This window comes from Dermacentor variabilis, chromosome 5 (genome assembly GCF_050947875.1).
Source record: "Dermacentor variabilis isolate Ectoservices chromosome 5, ASM5094787v1, whole genome shotgun sequence".
In the NCBI taxonomy this organism is placed as follows: domain Eukaryota; kingdom Metazoa; phylum Arthropoda; class Arachnida; order Ixodida; family Ixodidae; genus Dermacentor; species Dermacentor variabilis.
In genome coordinates, this window is record NC_134572.1 from 47,072,680 (window position 1) to 47,096,251 (window position 23,572).

Sequence of the window (23,572 nt, forward strand, 5' to 3'; positions counted from 1 at the left end):
TGATCATTAGGATTAAGGACTTTTATATGCTGTTTCATTAGAGCTTCGATGCTCAGAAAAACAAAGATGAGAATTTCAACCAAAGCTTCTAATATTTCATTAGTTCCTATTATCTATATGCTATTCTGCATTTCTTCTCTACTAAGCGCTGATATCTACTTGTGAGCAACATGAGATTGATCCAGTGTGTGTGTGTGTCCTGTGCAGGGCACAGCAACTGTGGCCTCAGGAACAGTGTGCTGCCAGGCAGCACGGGCGGTTTGTCTAGCTTACTCTCTAACCCAGCCTACTTGGCAGCCTACCAGAATGGCAATGGTCTGGGCTCTTTATATCCCAGTGACATGCGTCTCTCCGAAGCCTCTCTCGGTAGGCTACTAAGGCAGAGCACTCTCCAAACTTCACCTGTCGGCACAGGACCTCGAGCCATCCGCTCTGCATCACCTTACGCACCTTACAGGTACGTAGGTCTGGTAAAGCCTGTCAGTGAGTTAAGAGAATATTCGTAGCACAGGACACTGAAAAGCAGGAATACGCAAGGCAGAGAACAAACTTTAAACGTTTTATTTCTGGAGACTGCTATTGTATTCCTCTTTCCAAGAACAAAATGCTGTTGGAAGTTCGCACTTCCAACAGCAGTCTTGTGCATTATTTCCCATGTACTTAAGCTACAAATATTTTCTTAGTAATGACATGCCAACAAGCACAAAACATTATGATGGTGCCTGACAATGAATAGGTGTTTCAAGGAAACGTGACAAGTGTCCACAAACTATTACTGTTTGTGGACACTAGCCTGTGCACAAGTGCATAGTGAAAGTTTACTTGCAATAATTAAAGCTTGGGTAATCTAGAGTTAACAGGTGCAGCGGTGGCGTAGAGGTAGAACATCCGCCTCGCGTGCAAGAGGTCTGTGGTTCGAATCCCGGTGCCGGCAATTTTCCACCGGATTAAAAAAAAAAAATCGGAGTGTTGATAAAATTGCACAAACAGGCCTGGAGTGGGGCCTGATCCCTGTGACCAGAACTGGTAACGCACTCCCTCACCAGAGCAGGATTGGCCACCCTGGTGCAGTACTTGGCCACAACTTCCTATATGAACACAACAATCAAACCCCGGCCCTCAGTCCCCAGCAGCTGCGAAGCAATTGACCACGGCGGCGGTCAGACCTGCGACACAGCAGAGGGTGCTAAGAATCACTGGCTCCGGACAGGCCGCCATTGGAATATGAACCTGGCAACGTTTAACGCTAGAACGTTATCTAGTGAGGCGAGTCTAGCAGTGCTATTGGAGGAAGTAGAGGGCAGTAAATGGGATATAATAGGGCTCAGTGAAGTTAGGAGGCCAAAAGAAGCATATACAGTGCTAAAAAGCGGGCATGTCCTGTGCTACCGGGGCTTAGCGGAGAGAAGAGAACTAGGAGTCGAATTCCTGATTAAGAATATAGCTGGTAACATACAGGAATTCTACAGCATTAACGAGAGGGTGGCAGGTCTTGTTGTGAAACTTAATAAGAGGTACAAAATGAAGATTGTACAGGTCTACGCCCCTACATCCAGTCATGATGACCAGGAAGTCGAAAGCTTCTATGAAGACGTGGAATCGGCGATGGGTAGAGTAAAAACTAAACACTATACTAATGGGCGACTTTAATGCCAAGGTAGGCAAGAAGCAGGCTGGAGACAAGGCAGTGGGGAAATGTGGCATAGGCACTAGGAATAGCAGGGGAGAGTTATTAGTAGTTTGCGGAACAGAATAATATGCGGATAATGAATACCTGCTTCCGCAAGCGGGATAGCCGAAAGTGGACGTGGAGGAGCCCGAATGGCGAGACTAGAAATGAAATAGACTTCATACTCTGCACTAACCCTGGCATCATACAAGATGTGGACGTGCTCGGCAAGGTGCGCTGCAGTGACCACAGGATGGTAAGAACTCGAATTAGCCTAGACCTGAGGAGGGAACGGAAGAAACTGGTACATAAGAAGCCGATCAATGAGTTAGCGGTAAGAGGGAAAATAGAATTCCAGATCAAGCTACAGAACAGGTATTCAGCTTTAACTCAGGAAGAGGACCTTAGTGTTGAAGCAATGAACGACAATCTTGTGGGCATCATTAAGGAGTGTGCAATGGAAGTCGGTGGTAACTCCGTTAGGCAGGATACCAGCAAACTATCGCAGGAGACGAAAGATCTGATCAAGAAACGCCAATGTATGAAAGCATCTAACCCTACAGCTAGAATAGAACTGGCAGAACTTTCGAAGTTAATCAACAAGCGTAAGACAGCTGACATGAAGAAGTATAATATGGATAGAATTGAACATGCTCTCAGGAACGGAGGAAGCCTAAAAACAGTGAAGAAACTAGGAATTGGCAAGAATCAGATGTATGCGTTGAGACAAAGCCGGCAATATCATTAATAATATGGATGAGATAGTTCAAGTGGCAGAGGAGTTCTATAGAGATTTATACAGTACCAGTGGCACCCACGACGATAATGGAAGAGAAAATAGTCTAGAGGAATTCGAAATCCCAAAGGTAATGCCGGAAGAAGTAAAGAAAGCCTTGGGAGATATGCAAAGGGGGAAGGCAGCTGGGGAGGATCAGGTAACGGCAGATTTGTTGAAGGATGGTGGGCAGATTGTTCTGGAGAAACTGGCCACCCTGTTTACGCAATGCCTCATGACCTCGAGCGTACCGGAATCTTGGAAGAACACTAACATAATCCTAATCCATAAGAAAGGGGACGCCAAAGACTTGAAAAATTATAGACCGATCAGCTTACTGTCCGTTGCCTACAAACTATTTACTAAGGTAATCGCAAATAGAATCAGGAACACCTTAGACTTCTGTCAAGCAAAGGACCAGGCAGGATTCCGTAAAGACTACTCAACAATAGATCATATTCACACTATCAATCAGGTGATAGAGAAATGTGCGGAATATAACCAACCCTTATATATAGCTTTCGTTGATTACGAGAAAGCGTTTGATTCTGTCGAAACCTCAGCAGTCATGGAGGCATTACGGAATCAGGGTGTAGACGAGCCGTATGTAAAAATACTGAAAGATATCTATAGCGGCTCCACACCACCATAGTCCTCCATAAAGAAAGCAACAAAATCCCAATAAAGAAAGGCGTCAGGCAGGGAGATACCTTAGTAACTTGCGATTCGCTGATGATATTGCCTTGCTTAGTAACTCAGGGAACCAATTGCAATGCATGCTCACTGACCTGGACAGGCAAAGCAGAAGGATGGGTCTAAAAATTAATCTGCAGAAAACTAAAGTAATGCTTAACAGTCTCGGAAAAGAACAGCAATTTACAATAGGCAGTGAGGCACTGGAAGTCTTAAGGGAATACATCTACTTAGGGCAGGTAGTGACGGCGGATCCGGATCATGAGACGGAAATAATCAGAAGAATAAGAATGGACTGGGGTGCGTTTGGCAGGCATTCTCAGATCATGAACAGCAGGTTGCCATTATCCCTCAAGCGAAAAGTGTATAATAGCTGTGTATTACCAGTACTCACCTACGGGGCAGAAACCTGGAGGCTTACGAAAAGGGTTCTACTCAAATTGAGGATGACGCAACGAGCTATGGAAAGAAGAATGATAGGTGTAACGTTAAGGGTTAAGGAAAGAGCAGATTGGGTGAGGGAACAAACGCAAGTTAATGACATCTTAGTTTAAATCAAGAAAAAGAAATGGGCGTGGGCAGGACATGTAATGAGGAGGGAAGATAACCAATGGTCATTAAGGGTTACGGACTGGATCCCAAGGGAAGGGAAGGGTAGCAGGGGGCGGCAGAAAGTTAGGTGGGCGGATGAGATTAAGAAGTTTGCAGGGACGGCATGGCCACAATTAGTACATGACCGGGGTTGTTAAAGTATGGGAGAGGCCTTTGCCCTGCAGTGGGCGTAACCAGGCTGATGATGATGATGATGAATCTAGAGTTGCGATTCCTTCGACCAAACGTCAACATTTGCTGGGTAAGCTGTTTTCAGCATGCTCTAAAGCCATGTAGTTTAAAAAGGTAATTAATTCACTCTTTCTGGTTTCCCAGGGCAGAGCGACTTGCGCAGACACCTGACAAGAAGTCATCCATAATGCACAAACAAAATTGCTAGCATGCGATATTCAGGCTGAGTTGACGGGCTCCAAGAGGGTGCCAGAGAATTGGGACCTGTTTGCAGCTCTGATGTTTAGGATGCACATGCATTTACCTGCCATAGAATGTGGTAGTGACCAGTTGCTGTTAAAAACATGTACCTGTTGGTACAACTCATTCTGTTCTGGACTATTTCATTGACCTTCAGATTACAAGCAACCATGCGTCAGCTTGAGCCTAACTCAGTTTGCTGCGTTCTACAAGCAAAGCAAAAAAAAAAAAAAAAAATCCCACTGAAGTGTGTGCAAACAATGCAGCACTTGCAAATTCCAGGCTGTTTGCTGAAGCTACAAGGGTATTTGTTCTCTGCATCACAAACTTCACGCCATGTTCCAATAGCTTCAGCCAACCAATCGCTTACAAGAACTGAAAGAAAGGACTTGTCTATAGTGTACAATGCTGTTTCAACAGAAGGATTAGTGGTACACAATAGGCCAGCCCCTTTATTTGGGACATGCAGCCAATTCTCATTCTTGGTTAGCTGATCCAACTCATAGCTGTCTGCTCCTGTGGCAACAAGGCATTGTTTCTGGTTGTGCATATTTGCAACACCCCTTACCCAGTTCTTCATGTGGAAGCCTGCGAGGTACTAAAAACAAAGTGTACTCAACCTCTGAGAACATGTTGGACTAATATCTTTTACATTTGCAGCTATCAAGGGAGCCCTTCTGTGGAGCGGTCTTTAGCCTATGGATGTGACCCATTCCGGGATTCCAGAAGCCTTTCCCCAGATTCGGACTCCAGTGGTGTCAGCTGTGGCACAGAAATAAGCACTTTGTCAGATCTCATGGTATGTACTTCATAAAGAACTTCTGCTAACTGTTCGGTGCTTCTAGTGGTTCTGCTGTGACATGTTCGCATGTGATTGACCATGTCATTATGTGGAACACTGCAGACACATTTCTGCAAGCAGCAGTGCCGATGACATCTTCTAATGCGGAGTTCAACCACTGCACACAAAATTATTACTGCAGTGACTGCTGTACTTATGTGCTACTGGCCTGTAAAAGGCATTTTCATATATTGAAGTGTATTATTGGCTCAGTACATGAACAATCGCAGGTGGAAAAAGTTCCAACATTTGAACACAGTGCCCCGAGATGGTGTCAACAGTACTGCTGCTCCTGTCTGCATCTTTGCTATTCAGCAAGTAGTAATGTGTGCTGACAAGCTAAGTCTCTCTGATGGCATGTAAAAAAGAAATGCAAGCCGCGCACCTATGCTGTTCATGGATCATGAATTAACTGCTGTTTGAGAAATATCTTCTAACGGAATGTCTTGCTACTGATTGCAGGATGCACTTGTAAGTATGCACATTGTGCACATCTCCATTTTTCTGAGTAGGAATTTTCTTTCAACTCATATTTCAAAAAGGTTGTATTGCATTTCTGTGCATGTCCGACATGTATAGTCAACAATAGATCTTTCGGACATGCCCGATAATTCGAACGCCTTCGTGGCACTGCCATGTACCCCATGAGCCAATGTATAACGTCTGAAATTTCGGACGCAAAAGCCCTTCGTTGTCCGATTTTCTGGACTATCTTCTAACACTGCAGGTCCGAAATGGCATTAGTCCAAGCCACCGGCACCATCATTTTGATTATCTTCTCGTCTGAAACCGGTGCTCTTGCACGCAGATTCGCTGGCAGCCATAACCACCACTGCGGCAATGCTAGGCCTAGCTATTTCAGTGTTCGCTATCAAGCTTGCTGTGCCGTGTTTTTGTTTGAAATAATTCGTCACTGTTAGAAATGGTGCTCGCTCTGCCTTTGTAATCTTTGCCACTGGCTTTGAAGCTTGAAAAGCACAGTGCATGGTATAATGCCTGTTCCTGAAAGTCAGCTTCATCTCAATATAGCAGTGTTATGCAGCGAAGCATGCCAAGAGTGGGAAGAGGCACTTGTCATGGGTTGCGGTATGTATTCCTTAATAGTTTTTAACGAGAAGGTTTTAACCGAGGGGCCCGATTTTATTAGTCATATCATGAGAAGCCAACAAACACTGACACCAAGGACAACATAGGGGAAATTACTTGTGCTTAATAAATGAAATAAAGAAACAATAAATTAATGTAAACTAAAGTGGATGAAAAAACAACTTACCGCAGGTGGGAAACGAACCCACAACCTTTGCATTTCGCGTGTGGTGCTCTACCAATTGAGCTACCGTGGCGCTGTTTCCCCATCCACTTTCTTGGGTATTTATGTGTCCTAGTAGAACCCTGGGATTGTTAGCCAGCGCCACCACTCGCAGACCTTAGCGGCGGACGTGGAACGTCCTTCTTGCCGCAGGTGTCACGAGAATGTGATCTTTTTGGGTGAAGGCAACTGGTCAATAAACCCACATATACTACCTGAAGGCATCAATGTAGCCGGATTCGAGACCCTCGTTATGTAATGAACAAGAAGAAAGGGGGTTAACCGAGGGGCCAGATTTTATTAGTCATATCATGAGAAGCCAACACACTGACACCAAGGACAACATAGGGGAAATTACTTGTGCTTAATAAATGAAATAAAGAAACAATAAATTAATGTAAATTAAACTGGATGAAAAAACTTGCCGCAGGTGGGAAACGAACCCACAACCTTCGCATTTCGCAAGTAGTATGTTGGGTATTCTGGCAATCGCAGGCGGTTTGCCGGATGAGCGATGGCGTAAACGTGAATGGCCAGTTGGTGGCGCCAGCTGGTGGTGCAAACCTCAACCATACAGAGCCAAGCAGTATATTCATCGCTGCTCATGTAAATTTTCGACAGCTGCGTAGTTGTGTTCATAACTGCGCTGCTGCCGAAAATTTGCACCAGCAGCAAAGCAGAATGTAGTAGGTTACTGCAACTTTAGCTGTTTGTCTGGCTGAGCTTTGCACCACCTGGTCGCTGCACCGCTCCGGTTGCTCACATTTACATCCCGCCCGTGCTGAAATCCACCCAAACCATCCCCGTTTGCTGAAATACCGGATACGCTAAAGCTCTCTAACTATACACGTGTGCACCCACAGTCTCCTATTGCAGTGCAAGCACTGATACACCTAATAACTGTACTGGCAGGCATTTTAGAGCTGTTTAGGATGTGCTTGTGGCAATTTGAGCCCTTGGGGGCAGCAAATAGCATGCATTCATTGTTTTTAGCTGCCTGATTTATGGGACATTGACTTTAATTGCAGTCCTGATCTGCTTGTTCTTTCAAAACCTCCACATTTGTATAACCTGTTAAAATTGTCACCGTAATTTATTAACACTGTGCAATAAGTTTAGACAAGCCAGTTGTAAGGCACATATCTTAACCATATGCAACCAGTGTTCTTTGAACACACATTTCGTAAAACCCATTATATTGCTCTCATAAAATTAAAAACTCACAACAAAAGAATTAAGTACTTGTAGGGAATGTAGATACCACATTTAAAATAGTAATCCTAAGTACATATACTACTTTCATATAATTTGGTTGAACAAGGCAGAGTTAAATCACATGAGCTGTATTTGTGTAATAATTCAGAAGTTGTTTCTAATGTTTTAAAATCTTTTGTCGCAGTGGTATAAATGCACTCAAAATTCATTTTTCATGTTGCGGTATCGTGTGTGTAAGTGGTCATTTTACTGCAACACCCATTCTTTTACTGTAATGCTGAAAATTGATATGGATAATAAAGTAAATAAATATTTGCATGCTAGAAATTAAGAAATATTTATGCAAAAACCATCAATGATTGTCAATACGAGCAAATAGCCAGAGTGAGCGAGTACCAGCCCCTTCCTGCAACCACGTTGCCGTGAGCATGCACCCTTTCCTTCAGGGTATTCCCGTCACGAGCAAGCGAGCAAAAGTCTCATTCCTCCTCCCCCAAGCCCCTACCAGCAACTCGCTTGCCCAATCATTTTCCTTGCCTTCCCAAGAGAAGCAAGCAATGAGGCCCTCCTTTCCCCTCCTGCCCCTCTTTGCAACACTGTTGTCCGAGGGCACACACCCTTTCCCCAAGCACATTTCCTTACCGTCCCTTGCCCAAGCCTTATCATTGTCTAAACCTACCACGAAAATAGTTGAAAAAGCCAAAGAAAGCTGTTCGCTTAAAGCCTGTGCCATGAAAATGTGAGGTGATACAGCCAGGATCAACAATATTACTAAACACTGCATACACTACTGTGCATGTTTATTGTATTGCAAATGCCAGCTTGGTAGCATACATCATACTTAATTCTGCTACCCCTTGCACATTCAGGTTTTGAAATAAGGGCTTGAAAAATGCAAGCATGGCTTAAAAGTAACTTCTATTAGTTCAACTCTGGTTAATTTAATTTTTTGGTTAATTCAATTGCAACTAAAGGTCCCAACCCATGCAACTACATTTGAGACCAAACTTTCGTTATGTTGATCTTAAAATTGGCTTTCACTGGATCATTTATTTAAACTTGACTGGTCAGCACGCACTTGCCTGACCCCTGTGGTGGTCCCAATAATTGCGACACCTTTAGCAGCAATGTCTGTCTTGGTGGAGCTTAGGATGCAGCTAAAAAACAAAATGGTATGGCTAGGCGAGAGTTGTAATCTGCATTCTTTGTACTGGTTACATTGCCTGCTTCTTTCATCTGGTGGCCATCTTACAAGGGTTCTGCACACTGAAATCATGTGATCATCGCTTGTATAAAAGGGAGTATCTACTTCCTTAAAGGGACACTAAAGCGATACAATAAATCATTTTAGACTGATGAAGCATTGTTTGAGAACCCTGCAGGTAGTCATTTAAAAAGATAGTTTGGTTATTAGATGAGAAAATGAAGGTCCAAGTATCAGTATTTGAATTTCGCACCGAAACCCAAGCGCCGGTACGTCAGCGTGACGTCAAAGATTCCAAAGTATGTTTTTGCATTTGGGCTGCGTTGGCTGAATAAAGGTTCCCGAAACTTGCCATGTTTAATATTTGGTTCCTTTAGAACACAATGTAGTCAATCTGTACCGCTATAGATAATTAGTATGCCCTAGAAGATGCCATCAATATCCAAGACGTCACAGCCCCCAGGTGCGTGAACATAAGTAGGCGTCGCCACCAGTATTTTGTTCTTGCGCTTTTTGTGGCTTACCAAAAGTCTTATCGTTGTAAGATTGGTGTTTTTGGTGTTGTAGAATGGTAATTTACTGATGCAGAAGAAATCATTTTTCACTTTAGTGTCCCTTTAAACTCTCAGTTGGCAGCATGACTTGTCCCCATTCTTTTTCATGGTACTGCATTCCTTGTGCCATTTAAAACTACACTTTTGAACTAAACATGGTTCTATTGTGCTTGTAATCTGCCTATAGAACTGTGCGAAAGCACATATCTTATCGAATAGTGTTTGTAAATTGTAACCCAACATTACATCCATTGCAGAACTCCTTGGTAATGTCGCCTAGCCCTCGAGCCCACACGCATACAAATGGCTTCAGTATGCGCTCTGATCTGGACCTGCTCAGCAACCCGTTCTCATTTCTCACGGACCAGCGCTGGTCGCCTGCTGGCAGCCCACCCACTTCAGGCTTGGAAGACTCGGACAATATTGAGAAGGCGGCTAAGCTGCACAGATCTGCTGCGAGTGAGTTCATCCGGCTACTTGTGCTCAGGGGTGTGCGAATAGCGAAAGGCTTTGAACTCAGTCAAACATCAATGTTGGAAGAATGGCACCACATTTACTGGAAGCCTGCCATGTCATACTGGCTCAGTAGCTATGGCATTCTACAGCTGAGCACGATGTTGTGGGTTCGATTCCCACCATGGTGGCCACGCTCCATTGAGGTCAGTGTGCTAAAATATTTTATTTTAGAGTTTACTTGTTAAAGGGCTTCTCATCAGGCCCCATTGCAATTCAAGTTACACAGTGAAAGTTGTAGAACGCCCTCTAAAGAGCATTTTACTACAGTAAATTTTCAAATTGGTTCATTATTAAAATGTCGCGTTGCAATGCTGCTAAGAGGTAAGCATCACTTCCATTGTAGACTCCCCCTTTGCTTTAACTAGCGTATGTGACATTCCTTCCATGCCTTCTTTCGTACAGTAGCCAAGGGACCGCAAGATGTTTGACATGAGCCCCACCTCCCTTTATCCCTTTTTGTTGCGCGGCATGCTTCCAAGGGTATGCAGGCTTCTGTTCGAAATTTCAGCTGTTCTCGGGGTGTGCAGCCATTGATCTACACACTGCCCTTGTCTGCAGCCTCATCCTCACTAGGGGTACCTTGTGTAGCCTTCGAGTTGCTTTGGGATGTTAAAGCTAAAGTTCCTTTAGATACATTTTCGATCACCTACTAGAATAAATTTTAGAGTGCAGCTATTACGCGCCCGTTCCTGTGTTGAGTGTCGGCATGCCTCGGCATCGTACGTTGTAACCGAGCAAACGTGCCCAGTAAAAGATGAAAGCAAATGTGGAGCACAGTGGGTGATGAAACAAAAGCGCACGCGCAAGAATGTGGAGGAGGAGTGGAGGGGAAATGGCCTGCGCATGTGCAGAGTTGCCAGCGGCCACAGCATCCGAAGCTGCATTGGCGATCTCGTACGCATTTCCAGGGCAAGTGGGAGGGGGCAGGGGGGTGGCACAAGGTGGAGGCCTATGCTTGTCTGTGGCGTCACCTGCTGAGGTCAGTCTGCAGTACCAGTGTGTAACGGCGATCACTGCTCCTGCAAGAGGTGATGGCGAGCGGCTACGAGCAAGGCTCGATGTGACGCTCCCTTAGGTGTTGTCGCCGCTGACACTGGTGGCACAATTTCCCTGTGACAAAGGGCTGCTCTTGTTGGTGGAATGAAAGCATGAGAAAAGCATAGTGCCACGCAAGATGGGCTGTGCGGCGACGATGGCTACAATACGGCGCCAGAGTAGCACACATCATCTGTGTGGAAACAAAGTGCTGCAAGAGTGGAGGTCTGTCTGCAGCAGCTGCTGTGAATCTCGCCCAGGCGCTGCCTCTCGTGATCTCCCAATTAGCGAGGCAGTCTTGCTGCACTTCGCTCCATTTGCAGTGTGCTGCACGATACAGATTGTCCGCACTAGCTACACTACTCGCAGCGTTCTGTTCCTAATAAACTGCATCCATGTAGTCGCAATACAAAATACCGTAAAAACCGGCGTATAATACGAGGTTTTTTTTTCGTATTATTAGTGTCTCAAATTTTTGCCTTGTACTATATGCAGATCCGAACAAAAATTTCAGTCAAAAATTTGGGTTAGAAGTTTTGATTTCATTATTGCTGCATGGCTATGGATTGGCTTCCTTATTGCTATGTGGCTATAGCTTGGTCTTGTTATTGCTGTGACTACAGCGTCATTTCTTTATTGTTGAGTTCGGACCTTGGCAGCACACGTGCAAACCACGCTTTGCGAAGTGCATCTTTTTTATTTCGTATTGAAGGACCAAGATGCCCTGACCTCGAAAACAGTACTCGGCTGCTTTCAAGAGAAAGGTTACTTTAGCCGCACAGGAAATCGGCAACAGTGTGGCCAGGATGCAGTTTGGCGTCAACGAGGGAAGTATCTGTGGATGGCGTCAACAGAAGGAAGCCCTTTTCGCGTGCAGCGGAACGCGAAGAAGCTTTCGCGGCCGAAGAGTGGGACATTCCCGTAAATTGAACTTGCCCTGATTGAGTTCGTATGCCAACGAGCCGCACATCTAGCTGTGAGCATGGAGCTTATGCAGGCAAAAGCTAAGGAGCTTGCAAGAGAAAAAGGGCTACCGAGCTCCGCCTTCAAAGGAGCAAACGCTGGATTTATCGCTACATATCCCGTGCTGGATTTTCCTTACACCGCTGAACATCGATTTCGCAAATCCTGCCAGAATCGTTTGAAGAGCTGCTTGTGGCTTTCCAGCGCCACATTGTTTCGTTGCACAAGTCCAAAAACTTCCAGCTAGGGCAAATCGGCACTGCTGACCAAACGCCAGTTTATCTGGGCATGCCATCACCCCTTGCCATGCATGAAAAGGGCTCTAAAGTTCGTGTCCGGTCCACTGGCAACAAGAAAACGCGAGTTACCGTCATGTTGTTGGGCACAGCAGACGGATGCAAGCTTCCGCCCTGTGTCATCTTCAAGTGCAAGACAGTGCCTAAAGGTGAGGAGCTGTCGAAGAATGTGGTCGTGAGATGCCATGAGAGAGGCTGGATGAACGAGAATCTTGTACTTGACTGCATTAAGTCCGTCTGGTGTAGGCGGCCCGGCGCATTGTTGTCGTTCCCGTCCATCCTTGCGCTGGACACATTTCGTTGCCATTTGGCCGGCTCAGTGAAGAGGCTGTTGTGCGAATGCGGCACTGAACTCGTCGTTATCCTGGGTGGGATGTCTCAGCTGCAGCCTTTCGATGTTTGCGTGAACAAGCCTTTCAAGGACACGGTCAAGCAATGTTACACAGATTGGATGCGCTCAGGTGAGCCTGCAGTGATGCTGACCGGGCGGCTAAAGCGGGCTTCACCAGCCACACTATGCAAGTGGATTGTGGACGCATGGGCGAGAATACCAGAGGACCTTGTGCGTCACGCATTCAAGAAGTGCGGCATTTTCAACGCGCTCGATAACACAGAGGATGAGTACCTCTGGGAAGATAGGTTCGACAAGGAACTATCCGAAGAGAGCGCAGCTGAGGAAGACAGCGATTGAAGTGCGTAGTGCAACTTAAATAAAGGTTTTCCGTGAGTTTTCCTAACTCTTATTATATGCGGATAAAGCTTTTTTTCCCATTTCGCGTCCCAAAAATTTCACTTCATACTATACGCGGGTTTTTACAGTACATGCGTAGAGCTGCACTCAAACATTGCATTAGGCAGTATCATGATCTTAGGTGAATTTTTTTTTCTGAAAAGTTTAATAGAAAAAAAGGAGCTAAAGGTAAGCAGTCAATTAACATGCAATAATGAGGGAGGTGATAGAAATACACCTGTGGTAACTGAGCACAATGAAAATGAGCAGCAAAATGAGTTAGCTCATGGGAGTTGCAATAAAGGAACAAAGCAACTCAGCATGAAAATGTGCTACCTAGTTATGTGTGAATATTAACTTTCAAATAAGAATTCAACATATTCCTTACTTTGAATATCGAATACTAATATGCAGATGCACTCATTACCGATTTTCTTTTCACTTACCATGTTGAAACACCAGTTACATTGCCAAAAGTAAAAAATATACTAGAAAGCCATTACAGTGAGAACTTGTTACTTGACCTTTCTTAATTTGGAGAATTGAATCATCTCTCACTGTGTCGCTATACACAGGATGCATGCAGGTCTCAGACAAACATGCACGGACTCTGAAGGCCCCTTCGAAGCTTTTCCAAGGGGGGCAGAGCGGCATCCAGTGTAGAGATTTTTTTACTATGTTTCCAAAACACTAGTTACATTTAGCTACAACACAGCTGGTAAAATCAGCACTTTACTCTGTTATTGGTATTCAAATTGTTATATTGAAATTGGACCTTTTATGCAAGTAAGTGCAGTTACTGACATATTTTTCTTCCTCGGAAGTGGCATTTCTCTCATTGCGCAATCTGGAAAAGAAAGAAAAATTCACTAAGGAAAAAAATGATTTTGTTGGATTTGAGTCTGTGACCAAAGATAGTTTCATACCATGTTGATATCTCTACATTGACAGTGAGACGAAACCTGCAAAGTGCTTTTGTGTCCACTCGCTGCTGCAGCTGATAGCATCACCCACTGTGGACGCTATCAGCCATTTTTGCTCACCCATGCTTTGAAGCCGGCACAATCACCTCTAAGAACGGCTCAAAGGCGACATGAAAAAAAAAAACTCGAGCCTGCCGCAACCACTTTTGTATTAAGCAACCAATGCGGCATGACCTCGCTGCATCGTCGGCCTCGTGCAGCTTTCTCCCATCTCCCTTCCACTCCTCTGAAACACGAGTTACAGCGCTGACGGTGAAGGGAGAGAGGGTGATAAAGGTGTGCCGTGCAGGGTGTGCGGTTCAAAGGCATGTGTGTGGCATGCAGGCGGGTGCGACAGCTCGCATTTTTCTTTCTTATTTTACTCTGCCATCTTTTCTAAAATGAGAAGTTTGCTGGGTCCATACTGATCTGCCATACAAAGTGGGTCGTGAAATTTATCTTAAACAGTCATACTCAAGAAATTCAAGAGTTTTCAAGGGAAAAAAGAATTTCAGGACTTCCAAGGGCCTTGAAAACATACTTTTCAGTTTCAAGGGCTTCAAGGGCCTGTATGCACCCTGCTATACAGCATCAAAAGCCCATTAGCTCAGAGGCATCTGGCAACTAAAATGAAGTGATGTACTGTTTGCTGTGACCTGTGCTTAGAAAAGGAGCATGAAAACACTTTTTCTCTTGCGTTTTGTAGCACAGCACGCCCCCTTGTTTTCCTTTAGTGTGAGACGTGACTGACTCGCTGTCATTGAAACACTGCATTTGCAAGAATGGAACACACAGTAGAGTAATACCGGATGTGAATGTGGGGGAGGGCATCTGCGATTGCTTGAAAAAATAATAATCACCACCCAAGCACGCTGTACAGATGGTTACCAGCAAAGCTGAAACGTGCAGCCCCAGTGTTTAAAACTGGGTTAATCCCGACGGTTCATTAAATGATGGCTTGGTAGGCTGCTGGATCCTCGGTACTCACTTGCTGCTTGCGCTCGGCTGCACGAGCCTGTTTCCTTGTGCCCGGGCTGCTGTATCGGCATGATGTAGACAACCTCATTCCCCAGGAGGCTCTGCTCACTAGTTTGCTGATCGAAAGCTGCCTGCTCCTAAGGAGTACGTATGAAGCATGGCCTACCCATTTTGGAGCCGGAGAGACACGGCTGCACTCACGCTTGTCTGTGACAAAGAGCAACAACTTCACTACTGTACTGGTGCTGCTAATCCAACACCACCTAGATAGCACAAGGCGGTGTTCATTCAATCCATGACATCATGTTACCTGGCTTGACTGCTATAAAATTACTGTTGGCTACTCCGGAGCATCTCCATTAGATTCTGACTTCACCGCTTTCATCATGCCAGCCTTGTCAATGGAAATTTCAGGCCAGGTAGCATGACGTCATAGATTGGAGTAAATAGGTCTTATGCTATCTAGGTGGTGTTGGCTAATCGTGTGCCTCTTTCTCTTTTCTTTACGCACATGCACATGAGGTTGCGCCAGAATAGTTTTTTGCGTACAGGCGACTGACGGATGGACGAATCAATTAGCCATACACAGCTTCGCTGTAAAATTTCTGCTTTAATTACAACCCCAACAAAGAATGTGTAATGCACCCATACTCGCATATTTAGAACAGTGCCTTTAGCATAATGTGATAAGCACAGGCATCATGCTAACACCCATTGCAGATTGCCCATGGCATCTGTGAAAGTCCCAGGTGTTGCTTGGGCTCATATCGCGGTGATGGATTGCCAATTGCGCTATTTTAAAGATGCTAGGCAGAAGCACAATGTGTTAGGGGAAAGATGGGTTTGCAGGGAAAAGCTGGCACATTTGCTGGCAAGCTGGCATGTTGGACTTATTCCTTGAAAATGCTACCTTGTTGCAGTTGAACTCCTTTATGCTATCACCCCCTTTCCCTTTTGTTGTGCCAACTTGTACCCTCGCTGCTCCCAAACACATGCCTCTAGTTCAAAAGTTTGCTTTCCTGCATAGCTTAGTCATCGACTGAGCTTACCTTGTGTGTTAATTTCTATGACTGGAGTGTGCCAAGTAGCACAAGATCAAGTACACACTCGCAGGTTAGAAAAGTGAAGGATCACATCTGCTATTGCACTGCCAGCACTATTACCATATTTACACAAATCTAACACGCACCTTTTCTCTAAAAAGAATGGGTCTAAGAATTGCCTGCATGTTCAGTAGAATATAAAATTGACTGTACCCGTAGTGTTGGAAATGGCATACTGTCAGAGCCGTCACTGTGTCCTCACCATCATAATATGGGCCGGCAGGGGCATGTTTCTTGGAGGGTTGCTGTAGGTTAATTTTGTGCTCAACTACAATTACTTTCTGAGACTCTATCACTTCCTATAAGATTTCACACGACTCAGCCCCGGACGTGCCCATGTTTATGGCCACGGTTTCTACCACCGAGTCAAGCTGGCTATCTGTGGAGAGTGCCAGGAATGCTCTTGGCTGCATATTTCAAGAAGTCCAATGCAGAGTCACATAAAATCTCATGAAAGTGTTAGTACAGTATCTCTAAAAGTGATTGCTCAAGAAACCACCTTGTAATTACTTTCTGAGACGCTATCGCTTCCTATAAGATTTCACACGACTCGGCCCCGGACGTGCCCATGTTTATGGCCACGGTTTCTACCACTGAGTCAAGCTGGCTATCTGTGGAGAGTGCCAGGAATGCTCTTGGCTGCATATTTCAAGAAGTCCAATGCAGAGTCACATAAAATCTCATGAGTGATAGTACAGTATCTCTAAAAGTGATTGCTCAAGAAACCACCTTGTGTGCTTGGTGTCTATGGCCCGTGAAATGCAAATGGTGATGACTGTGCACTGCTTTTATTGTGAAAGCATATTTTAAAGAAAGTTTCCCTCATGTGAAGGTAAATTCAGCACATTTCCTTTTTTTTTTCGAATAGTGAACGTGGGGACATGCTATTTCTTTCAGTAATTGGGGGCATTATAAATTCAGCACATGTTAAATTCAGTTGCACATTTTCTTACTCTAAGCCCAAAAATCGTCTAGCCAGATTCAAGGGTGCATTAGAATAGTGTAAATATATAGTAGTTTTGTTTCAAATATTTGTTATCACATTGAATATTTGAAATTTCATACGCCTTATTATAGAAATCGAGTTCAAATACTACAAAATATATTTGACTGATGTTATGCATTCAATATTTGCATGCCTCCCCCCCCCCCTCCTACCAGATGCCATGTTTGGAGCTGTTTGCCCTAATTATTTTCAATTGAAAACGGTTGCTGGTACTGTTCGGCAAAAGAATGTGCCAGACCATATTATTGATTTAAACATGGTGTTCTCCACAAAAGGACAAAAATACAGAAGATAATCAATCTGCACTCAGCCTTAGTACTCTGTGTACAACATTACTTAAATCTAAGCTTAATAGCTTTTTAGAATATATTGAGGACAAAACTGGAGTTACCCGAGCCTGGTGTTAGCCTGGGTGCCTCACATACCAGTTATGAGGATGTAATCTGGGGGTTTGAAGTCTATTATCACACAACTGCTTGATGTCAGCTACACAAGGTTGACTTTGAAAACTGACGGGCCACACTGACTGCTTAATGCTAGGACAGGTAGCAAACTGCATAATGGGGATATGGTCGTCTAGGGACTTTTGAAATGCAGCATTCCACATGGGCCGAAGGGAACTAAGACACTGTGCTGTGCAAAAAAGGAAAAAAAAAAGTGATGTCGGTGTAAACGAGCATCTTCAGAGCTTTTGATGTCTGTAATCATGTAAAAGAATGGCAAGTAATTCTTCATTTATATAAGGTGCACAACAATGACAAAATTGGAAGAGAAAGGATGGAAATTGTTTTAGAGAGTTACATTTATTTCTTTATTGTTGTCTTTCAGGGTACATGTAAGTCTTTACATGGTTGTTACAATCAAGCTAAAGCATGACACATATAAATTAGACTACATTTAAAATTTTCTGGGGTCTATGAATATACTGCTTAAAAATTGCCAGACAAGCTGCATTGGCAGAACCAGAAACCTCAAGACCAAATGCCAAAATGTTGGGGCCAAAAAACTGTCACATGCCTTGGTGGACTAAGCAGTGTAAAAAAATGATGGGTCGTACTATTAACTGCAATTCAACCTGTGTCATTGCTAAAAAGACTTTGTCGTCCTGCCTGCTTTTAAGATTGTTGTGCGTACAACCCACTAAGCATCCAGTGCAACTGATACTGATGTTGAGACATTCCATCCTCGCAGGTTTCTCGGAGGCCAGCTGCTGCTGGAGTGGGACCTTGCCTCCGCGTACTCTCAAGAGCTCATCCCTGTCATGCAAGGTGTTCCTGGGAGGAGTGCCCTGGGACATATCTGAGCCGGGCCTCATAGAGGCTTTTGCCTCCTTTGGCAACATAAAGGTGCAGTGGCCAAGCCGCGAGCGGAGCCAGAGCTTTCCCCCCAAGGCGGGCTATGTGTACATTATCTTTGAGAATGAGAAGCAGGTCAAGATGCTGCTGCGGTCATGCAGCCAGGACTTCATGAATGGTGGCAACTGGTACTACAAAATATCATCGCGCCGCATGCGTTGCAAGGAGGTGCAAGTGATTCCATGGGTGCTGAGTGACAGCAATTATGTGCGCTGCCCATCGCAGCGGCTGGACCCGGCAAAGACTGTGTTTGTGGGAGCCCTGCATGGCATGCTCAATGCACATGGCCTGGCCCTTGTAATGGAAGAACTCTTTGGGGGAGTCCTGTATGCGGGCATTGACACGGACAAGTACAAGTACCCAATTGGTGAGGAAGGCTTCTGCCACACCCTTTCTCATTGCTCTGCATGTGCATTTTTGTGGCTGGGTTTGCATTCCACGAATTAAGTGATTCAGTGGCACTAACATAGACGGCAGTGTTGTAAGTACACGCGGCGATAGCTTAGTAGTTATGGCGTAGTGCTGCTGAGCTTAAGGTCGTGGGTTTGATCTCGGCCACAGCAACCACATTTTGATAGAGGCGAAATCTAATGTTGTGGACATACTTAGATGTAGGTGCAGGTTAAAGAACCCCAAGTGGTCAACATTCATCCAGAGTCCCCCACTGCAGAGTGCGTTATCAGATTGTGGTTTTGGCATGGAAAACTTTGCAATTTAATTTTTAATGCTGCAAGTATGCATTGCTGTAGCCTTGCAGCACCAGCAATATTGTCTGTGTGCTTTGAACATCATGCTGTGTTGCGACGGTCATGGGCAGCAGTCGTATAAGCCATGATTAACCCCCTTTTGTGTTATGGGCAAGCATAGATAATCCAGTATTATGCCTTTCAGGCATGTCTGTCTTTACTAGTTCATGGCTTTTGTTATAGAAGGCAACACTATACCATGCGGGTCAAATAATCCTGAAATGTATGGTGACATTTGCTTCCCAGTGCGTCCCCCCAATGTGCTGCAAAGCGGTGTGTATGCATTGTGCAGAAAAGCAGCTGCGGGTATGTGCAGTTGTAGTTCTAACAATGACAAGGTGCACTTATGCTAGCTCCACTCGCTTACAAAGCATAGTCAGTGTACAGACTTCTGATCTAGTGTTCACAACGCACAAGTCCATGGCTGAAGATACCACCTGCGTCTTCTACTGGCACCCTGCCATTGCCACTGAAAGTATGCACTGTACACTTTATCAAACGCACCCTGAGCAGAGGTACAGATTTTTGTCCTGCATGCACCATTTCTCGAGGTGCGTGCAGGGCAAAAATCTGTCCCTGAGATTTCAAATTACTCCTGCACTACGTTAACCACACTGACCTTATTCTTGCAAGCTTTGTAATCTCATCACCATATCTCTCAGCTGCCCTCAACTGCATTTATTTTGCTTCCTTTGGCGCCCATCATGTGCTCTTGTATATAACTGGCTTTATTCTAGGGGTGTCATGACCTGGTCTCCCTTTTATTATAATCTGTTAAATTGACTTTCACTTGTTCGCTCAACCATATAGCTATATAAAGGAAGACTGACGTTACATTTTAAACTTGTCATCTTTCTTAATTAACTGAAAGTCTATACTCTCTAAACCATACAAAAGACACTGGCATGCATCAGAGTTTAAGTAACATACTATTAGTACTTGTTTCTGTGAACCAGTTTTGGCACCCATGAGGTGGATGCATTACGATGTCTTCATACATTGGCTTATGGGAGTACTGACACAAAAATTTCCATCTCGCTTTTTCTGCTTTAATACGTAGCTAATGACCCAGTAATCACGGCACGAAACCTCACTTACTTCATAGTGTTACAGGTAATTATTTGAAGCCTTGTTTGTAGCGACCAGTCCAAGCTTCAGTTTCAGAGAGCAACGAGACGGGCCAGAGACGGAATGTAAACACAGCTGGGCGTGTGATCTCAAAAACCTTTGACATATGCTCCGACGTGCGAGCTTCGCGTTGCTAGTTTGTCTGCTACGCCTGCATGGGCTTTGCGATGTCCCTGCCACCATCGTTTTCATCGTTTTCGTTGTCCAGCAGCGACTATTTCCTGCAGGCGGGAGTCGCCGCCGTATTAGACGTGGCCAATCACTTTTGAGTCGACCCACTAGAAAGCAGTGACTGGGATATTGCGGCTGGCGATAGTGAGGACGAAGCTCAAGACCCTCGCATTGGCTATGTTCAATGGTATAGCGTGCACGCTCAAAATGAAGGGAGCAAATCTGACTATTTTTCAGCAGGGTGCACTCTAAGCGTCAAGTGGTGCGCACAGACTTGGTTGCACAGCCGTTTTTGGGCGGCAGCGTGCTTGGTGTTAACTGGTAAACTATAGGCTTAAATTCTTTCTCTGAAACGTACCATATAGATTTGTGTAAGGCTGCACTTTCACAATTTTGAGGTAAAGCCCTTGCACAGGACCACACCATTTGGTCGAAATGGTGCGGACGCAGCGAGCGACTTGTATGCACACGCTGGCTCTTGCGATCTAGTAGCAGCACGCGGAAGTATGCAGTGGATGAAAATTCGCTAAACGTGACTACTTCTCCATTGGCAATTTTTTTCGCATTTTGGGCTGCAAAATTGGGGGGCACAACCTTTACACAAGTCTATACTGTATTTCTCAGTGGCTATAAAATAAACAATGCCTTGTTTATATCTTATTCTAGTAGACAACTTATTCGCATGTTTTGTTTTTATCCGCTAACTTTATTTCTCATGCTGCGTTTTACTGTCTCCACACTGGAGGTAATCTAGGAGTTGGTACGGTTGTGGCAGTGAAAGCTGATGCCATGGTGCTTTGATGCAGCCAGTGTGGAAGCAGTCACTAACACCTGGCCACAACTGCACTTAAATGCAGCGGCAGGCAACTGCTGCAGAGTTCGAGCAAGGCCATGAGAAATAAGACTACTAGCACTATTGGCGAAGGGTGTAAGAGCTAGCTTAACAGCTTCACTGTCTTTGATGTATAAATTTTCAGATTTGTGTACATCTGTGAAGGGTTTTGTAGGGCAGGTGAAATACAGAAAGTGATTTTTTATAAAAGGAATGTGTATGGGTTCCTCAGTAGGAAAGCAGTTAAGCAAGTTGAAGCTTAGGAAAGTGATCAGCAAAGAATTAGTAGCTGCAAAGTGAATTAATGGTAAGAAATGAAACCTTCCCTGGTTCGGTTGCTGTTTTCCTATTCCTAATCTGTCCTTTTGTTATTCAATCTTGGTACCCACATACCCAGTAACAGCACTGCTGCCCTTGCCAGCATGATGGAGGGAAGTTGATTCAGCACGCTCTGCTGCTGAGCATGGGGTTATGGGATTGCATTCTGAATGCCAGTAAGGAGGGGAGGGATGTAAAAACTCTCGCACGTCAAAGAACATTAGAGGGTAAAAATTATTCTGGAGTTCTCCACTATGGCACCTCTGATCAGTGGCACAGGCAAGGGGTGGCACACCCGGAACGTGCCCCCCTCTCCCCCGTGAAAAATTTCTGGCTATGCCACTGTCTCTGATGTGCAGCTTTAGATCCAGTGGATTTTTAATAAGTCCAAACAAGCTCCTTCCAAAAAAGTATTCCACACCTGCTCTTCTCTGCAGGAAAAATGCCTGTCTCACAAAGGCAAGAAAAATGCTGCCATGTCTAGGCAGTAACCAGTGTGCCAGCCATGACAAGAGGCCACAAATAACAGGTGGCACAAACGCTAAAGCAAAATGTCTCGCATGCATGCATTGCGGGGGAATGTTGCAGTGCAGTGGTGACACTTACGTACACTGAAACTGTTTCTGCATAAAGGGCAGTTTATCGGATGGCGCTAGTGTTTAGCAGTGAGCAAGTTGCAAATGCACAGAACAGCTGGTAAAGGGCTTAGGTGCAATTTTGCAGCCAGCAATGATCAGAGTAGATATTGAACGCAAGCATGTGTTGACCATTCAAGCCTTTAAGGGTGTTCTCACCAATAATTGGCTGGTTTGTGCTACCTCGAGAGGCCAAACTATGAAATGGGGAAATTGTCAAATATTGCAGCTTAACTGCAGCGGAAAATCTGGTGGCGTGGCCGAAGACGTACAAAAAGTCACGTGGTCGGATGTGCTCAGGCCACTGCTCATGTGTTCTTCCATAGCTGGCTCCGATGCCGCTCATCATGCCAGTGTTCCCATACTGCCCCTCCCTCCGCAGAGGAACTGACAGTGCAGGCCCACTGCCAGTCGATGCGGTGATTTCGGTGAGTTCTGTCATGCACTTTGATGGACAAACCTTCTATGGAGATGGTACAGTCACGTGGTCACAGACTGCGCTGATGGCCGATCTACATTCTATATACTGTGCCGGGCGTCATGGCACTGCCAGTCGGTGCAGTGATTTCGGCGAGTTCTGTCATGCACTCCGATGGACGAACCTTCGTCTTCAACTCCTCAGTCACTAGCCGAACCTAGTTCCTATGGACGTCCACGCAAGCACACAAGAGGCCAAGGCATGTGATGCACTAAATGATTCAAGGCAACATGAAAATAATACCATTAAGTCTCGTAAAACGGGTTGTCACCGGGAAAATATTGCAATGCTTTCGCATTCATTGACGTGGGGATACCCATGTACCCATGACTTTCTTTTTCGACGTGTCCAAGGAAGATTTTCAAGCAATAAGCATGGATTGCGATGTTTGATTACAGCATTTACCCCATTCTAATGCGTACCTTTTTTCTTTTAAAAGAAAAAGCCACACAGCTTTGACGAATAATATGGCTGTATTGCGGCAAAGTCTACTCCAAAATACCGTGCGGCAAAGGTGATTTTAGGAAACCGGTCGCCACTGTGCAACACATATTTCAGACCCTTGCCCATTTTTTGCTAAGAAATTCTGGCTCACATAAATTTATTTGTTTAGGAGTTTTAATGTTATGTATACATTATTTTTCTACTTTGGACACATAAAAAGTAGGCACGCATTTGCTTCTGGTACGTATTAGAATCTGGCAAACATTGCCAAATTAATCAGCTGTGCGTTTTGATGTTTTCATCTTGTCTAATTCAGCCCACCGGTTAAATTAACCCATTTTCGTCGGTCCTGTCCAGGTCGAATTAACCAAGGCCCGACTGTATTTGCACTTAGTGCACAGTTAAAAAACTGCAATGCATCCAGCTACCTGTACTGCTTGTCTGGTACCCTCCTACTGACATGTCAGTGGTTCTTTTTCATCAATACAGGGTCTGGCAGGGTGACATTCAACAACCAGAAGAGCTATCTGAAGGCTGTGGCTGCATCATTCGTGGAGATAAAGACTCCTCGATTTTCAAAAAAGGTGTGTATC

The 23,572-nt window shown here is 44.8% G+C and overlaps 2 protein-coding genes across 5 annotated transcripts in view; one reads left to right on the forward strand and one right to left on the reverse strand.

Annotated features, from left to right (window-relative positions):
- Positions 1-23,572, reverse strand: part of LOC142582536 (F-box/LRR-repeat protein 7-like) — a 94,566-nt gene that overhangs the window by 69,273 nt on the left and 1,721 nt on the right. The window lies entirely within an intron of this gene.
- Positions 1-23,572, forward strand: part of LOC142582534 (cytoplasmic polyadenylation element-binding protein 1-like) — a 38,807-nt gene that overhangs the window by 12,042 nt on the left and 3,193 nt on the right. For all 4 annotated transcript variants that reach the window (XM_075692362.1, XM_075692363.1, XM_075692361.1 and 1 more), the window contains exons 4-8: positions 208-457; positions 4,821-4,959; positions 9,541-9,742; positions 18,064-18,594; positions 23,469-23,563. In XM_075692362.1, the coding sequence (XP_075548477.1) occupies positions 208-457; positions 4,821-4,959; positions 9,541-9,742; positions 18,064-18,594; positions 23,469-23,563 (1,217 nt within the window). The remainder of the gene's footprint in view (positions 1-207; positions 458-4,820; positions 4,960-9,540; positions 9,743-18,063; positions 18,595-23,468; positions 23,564-23,572) is intronic.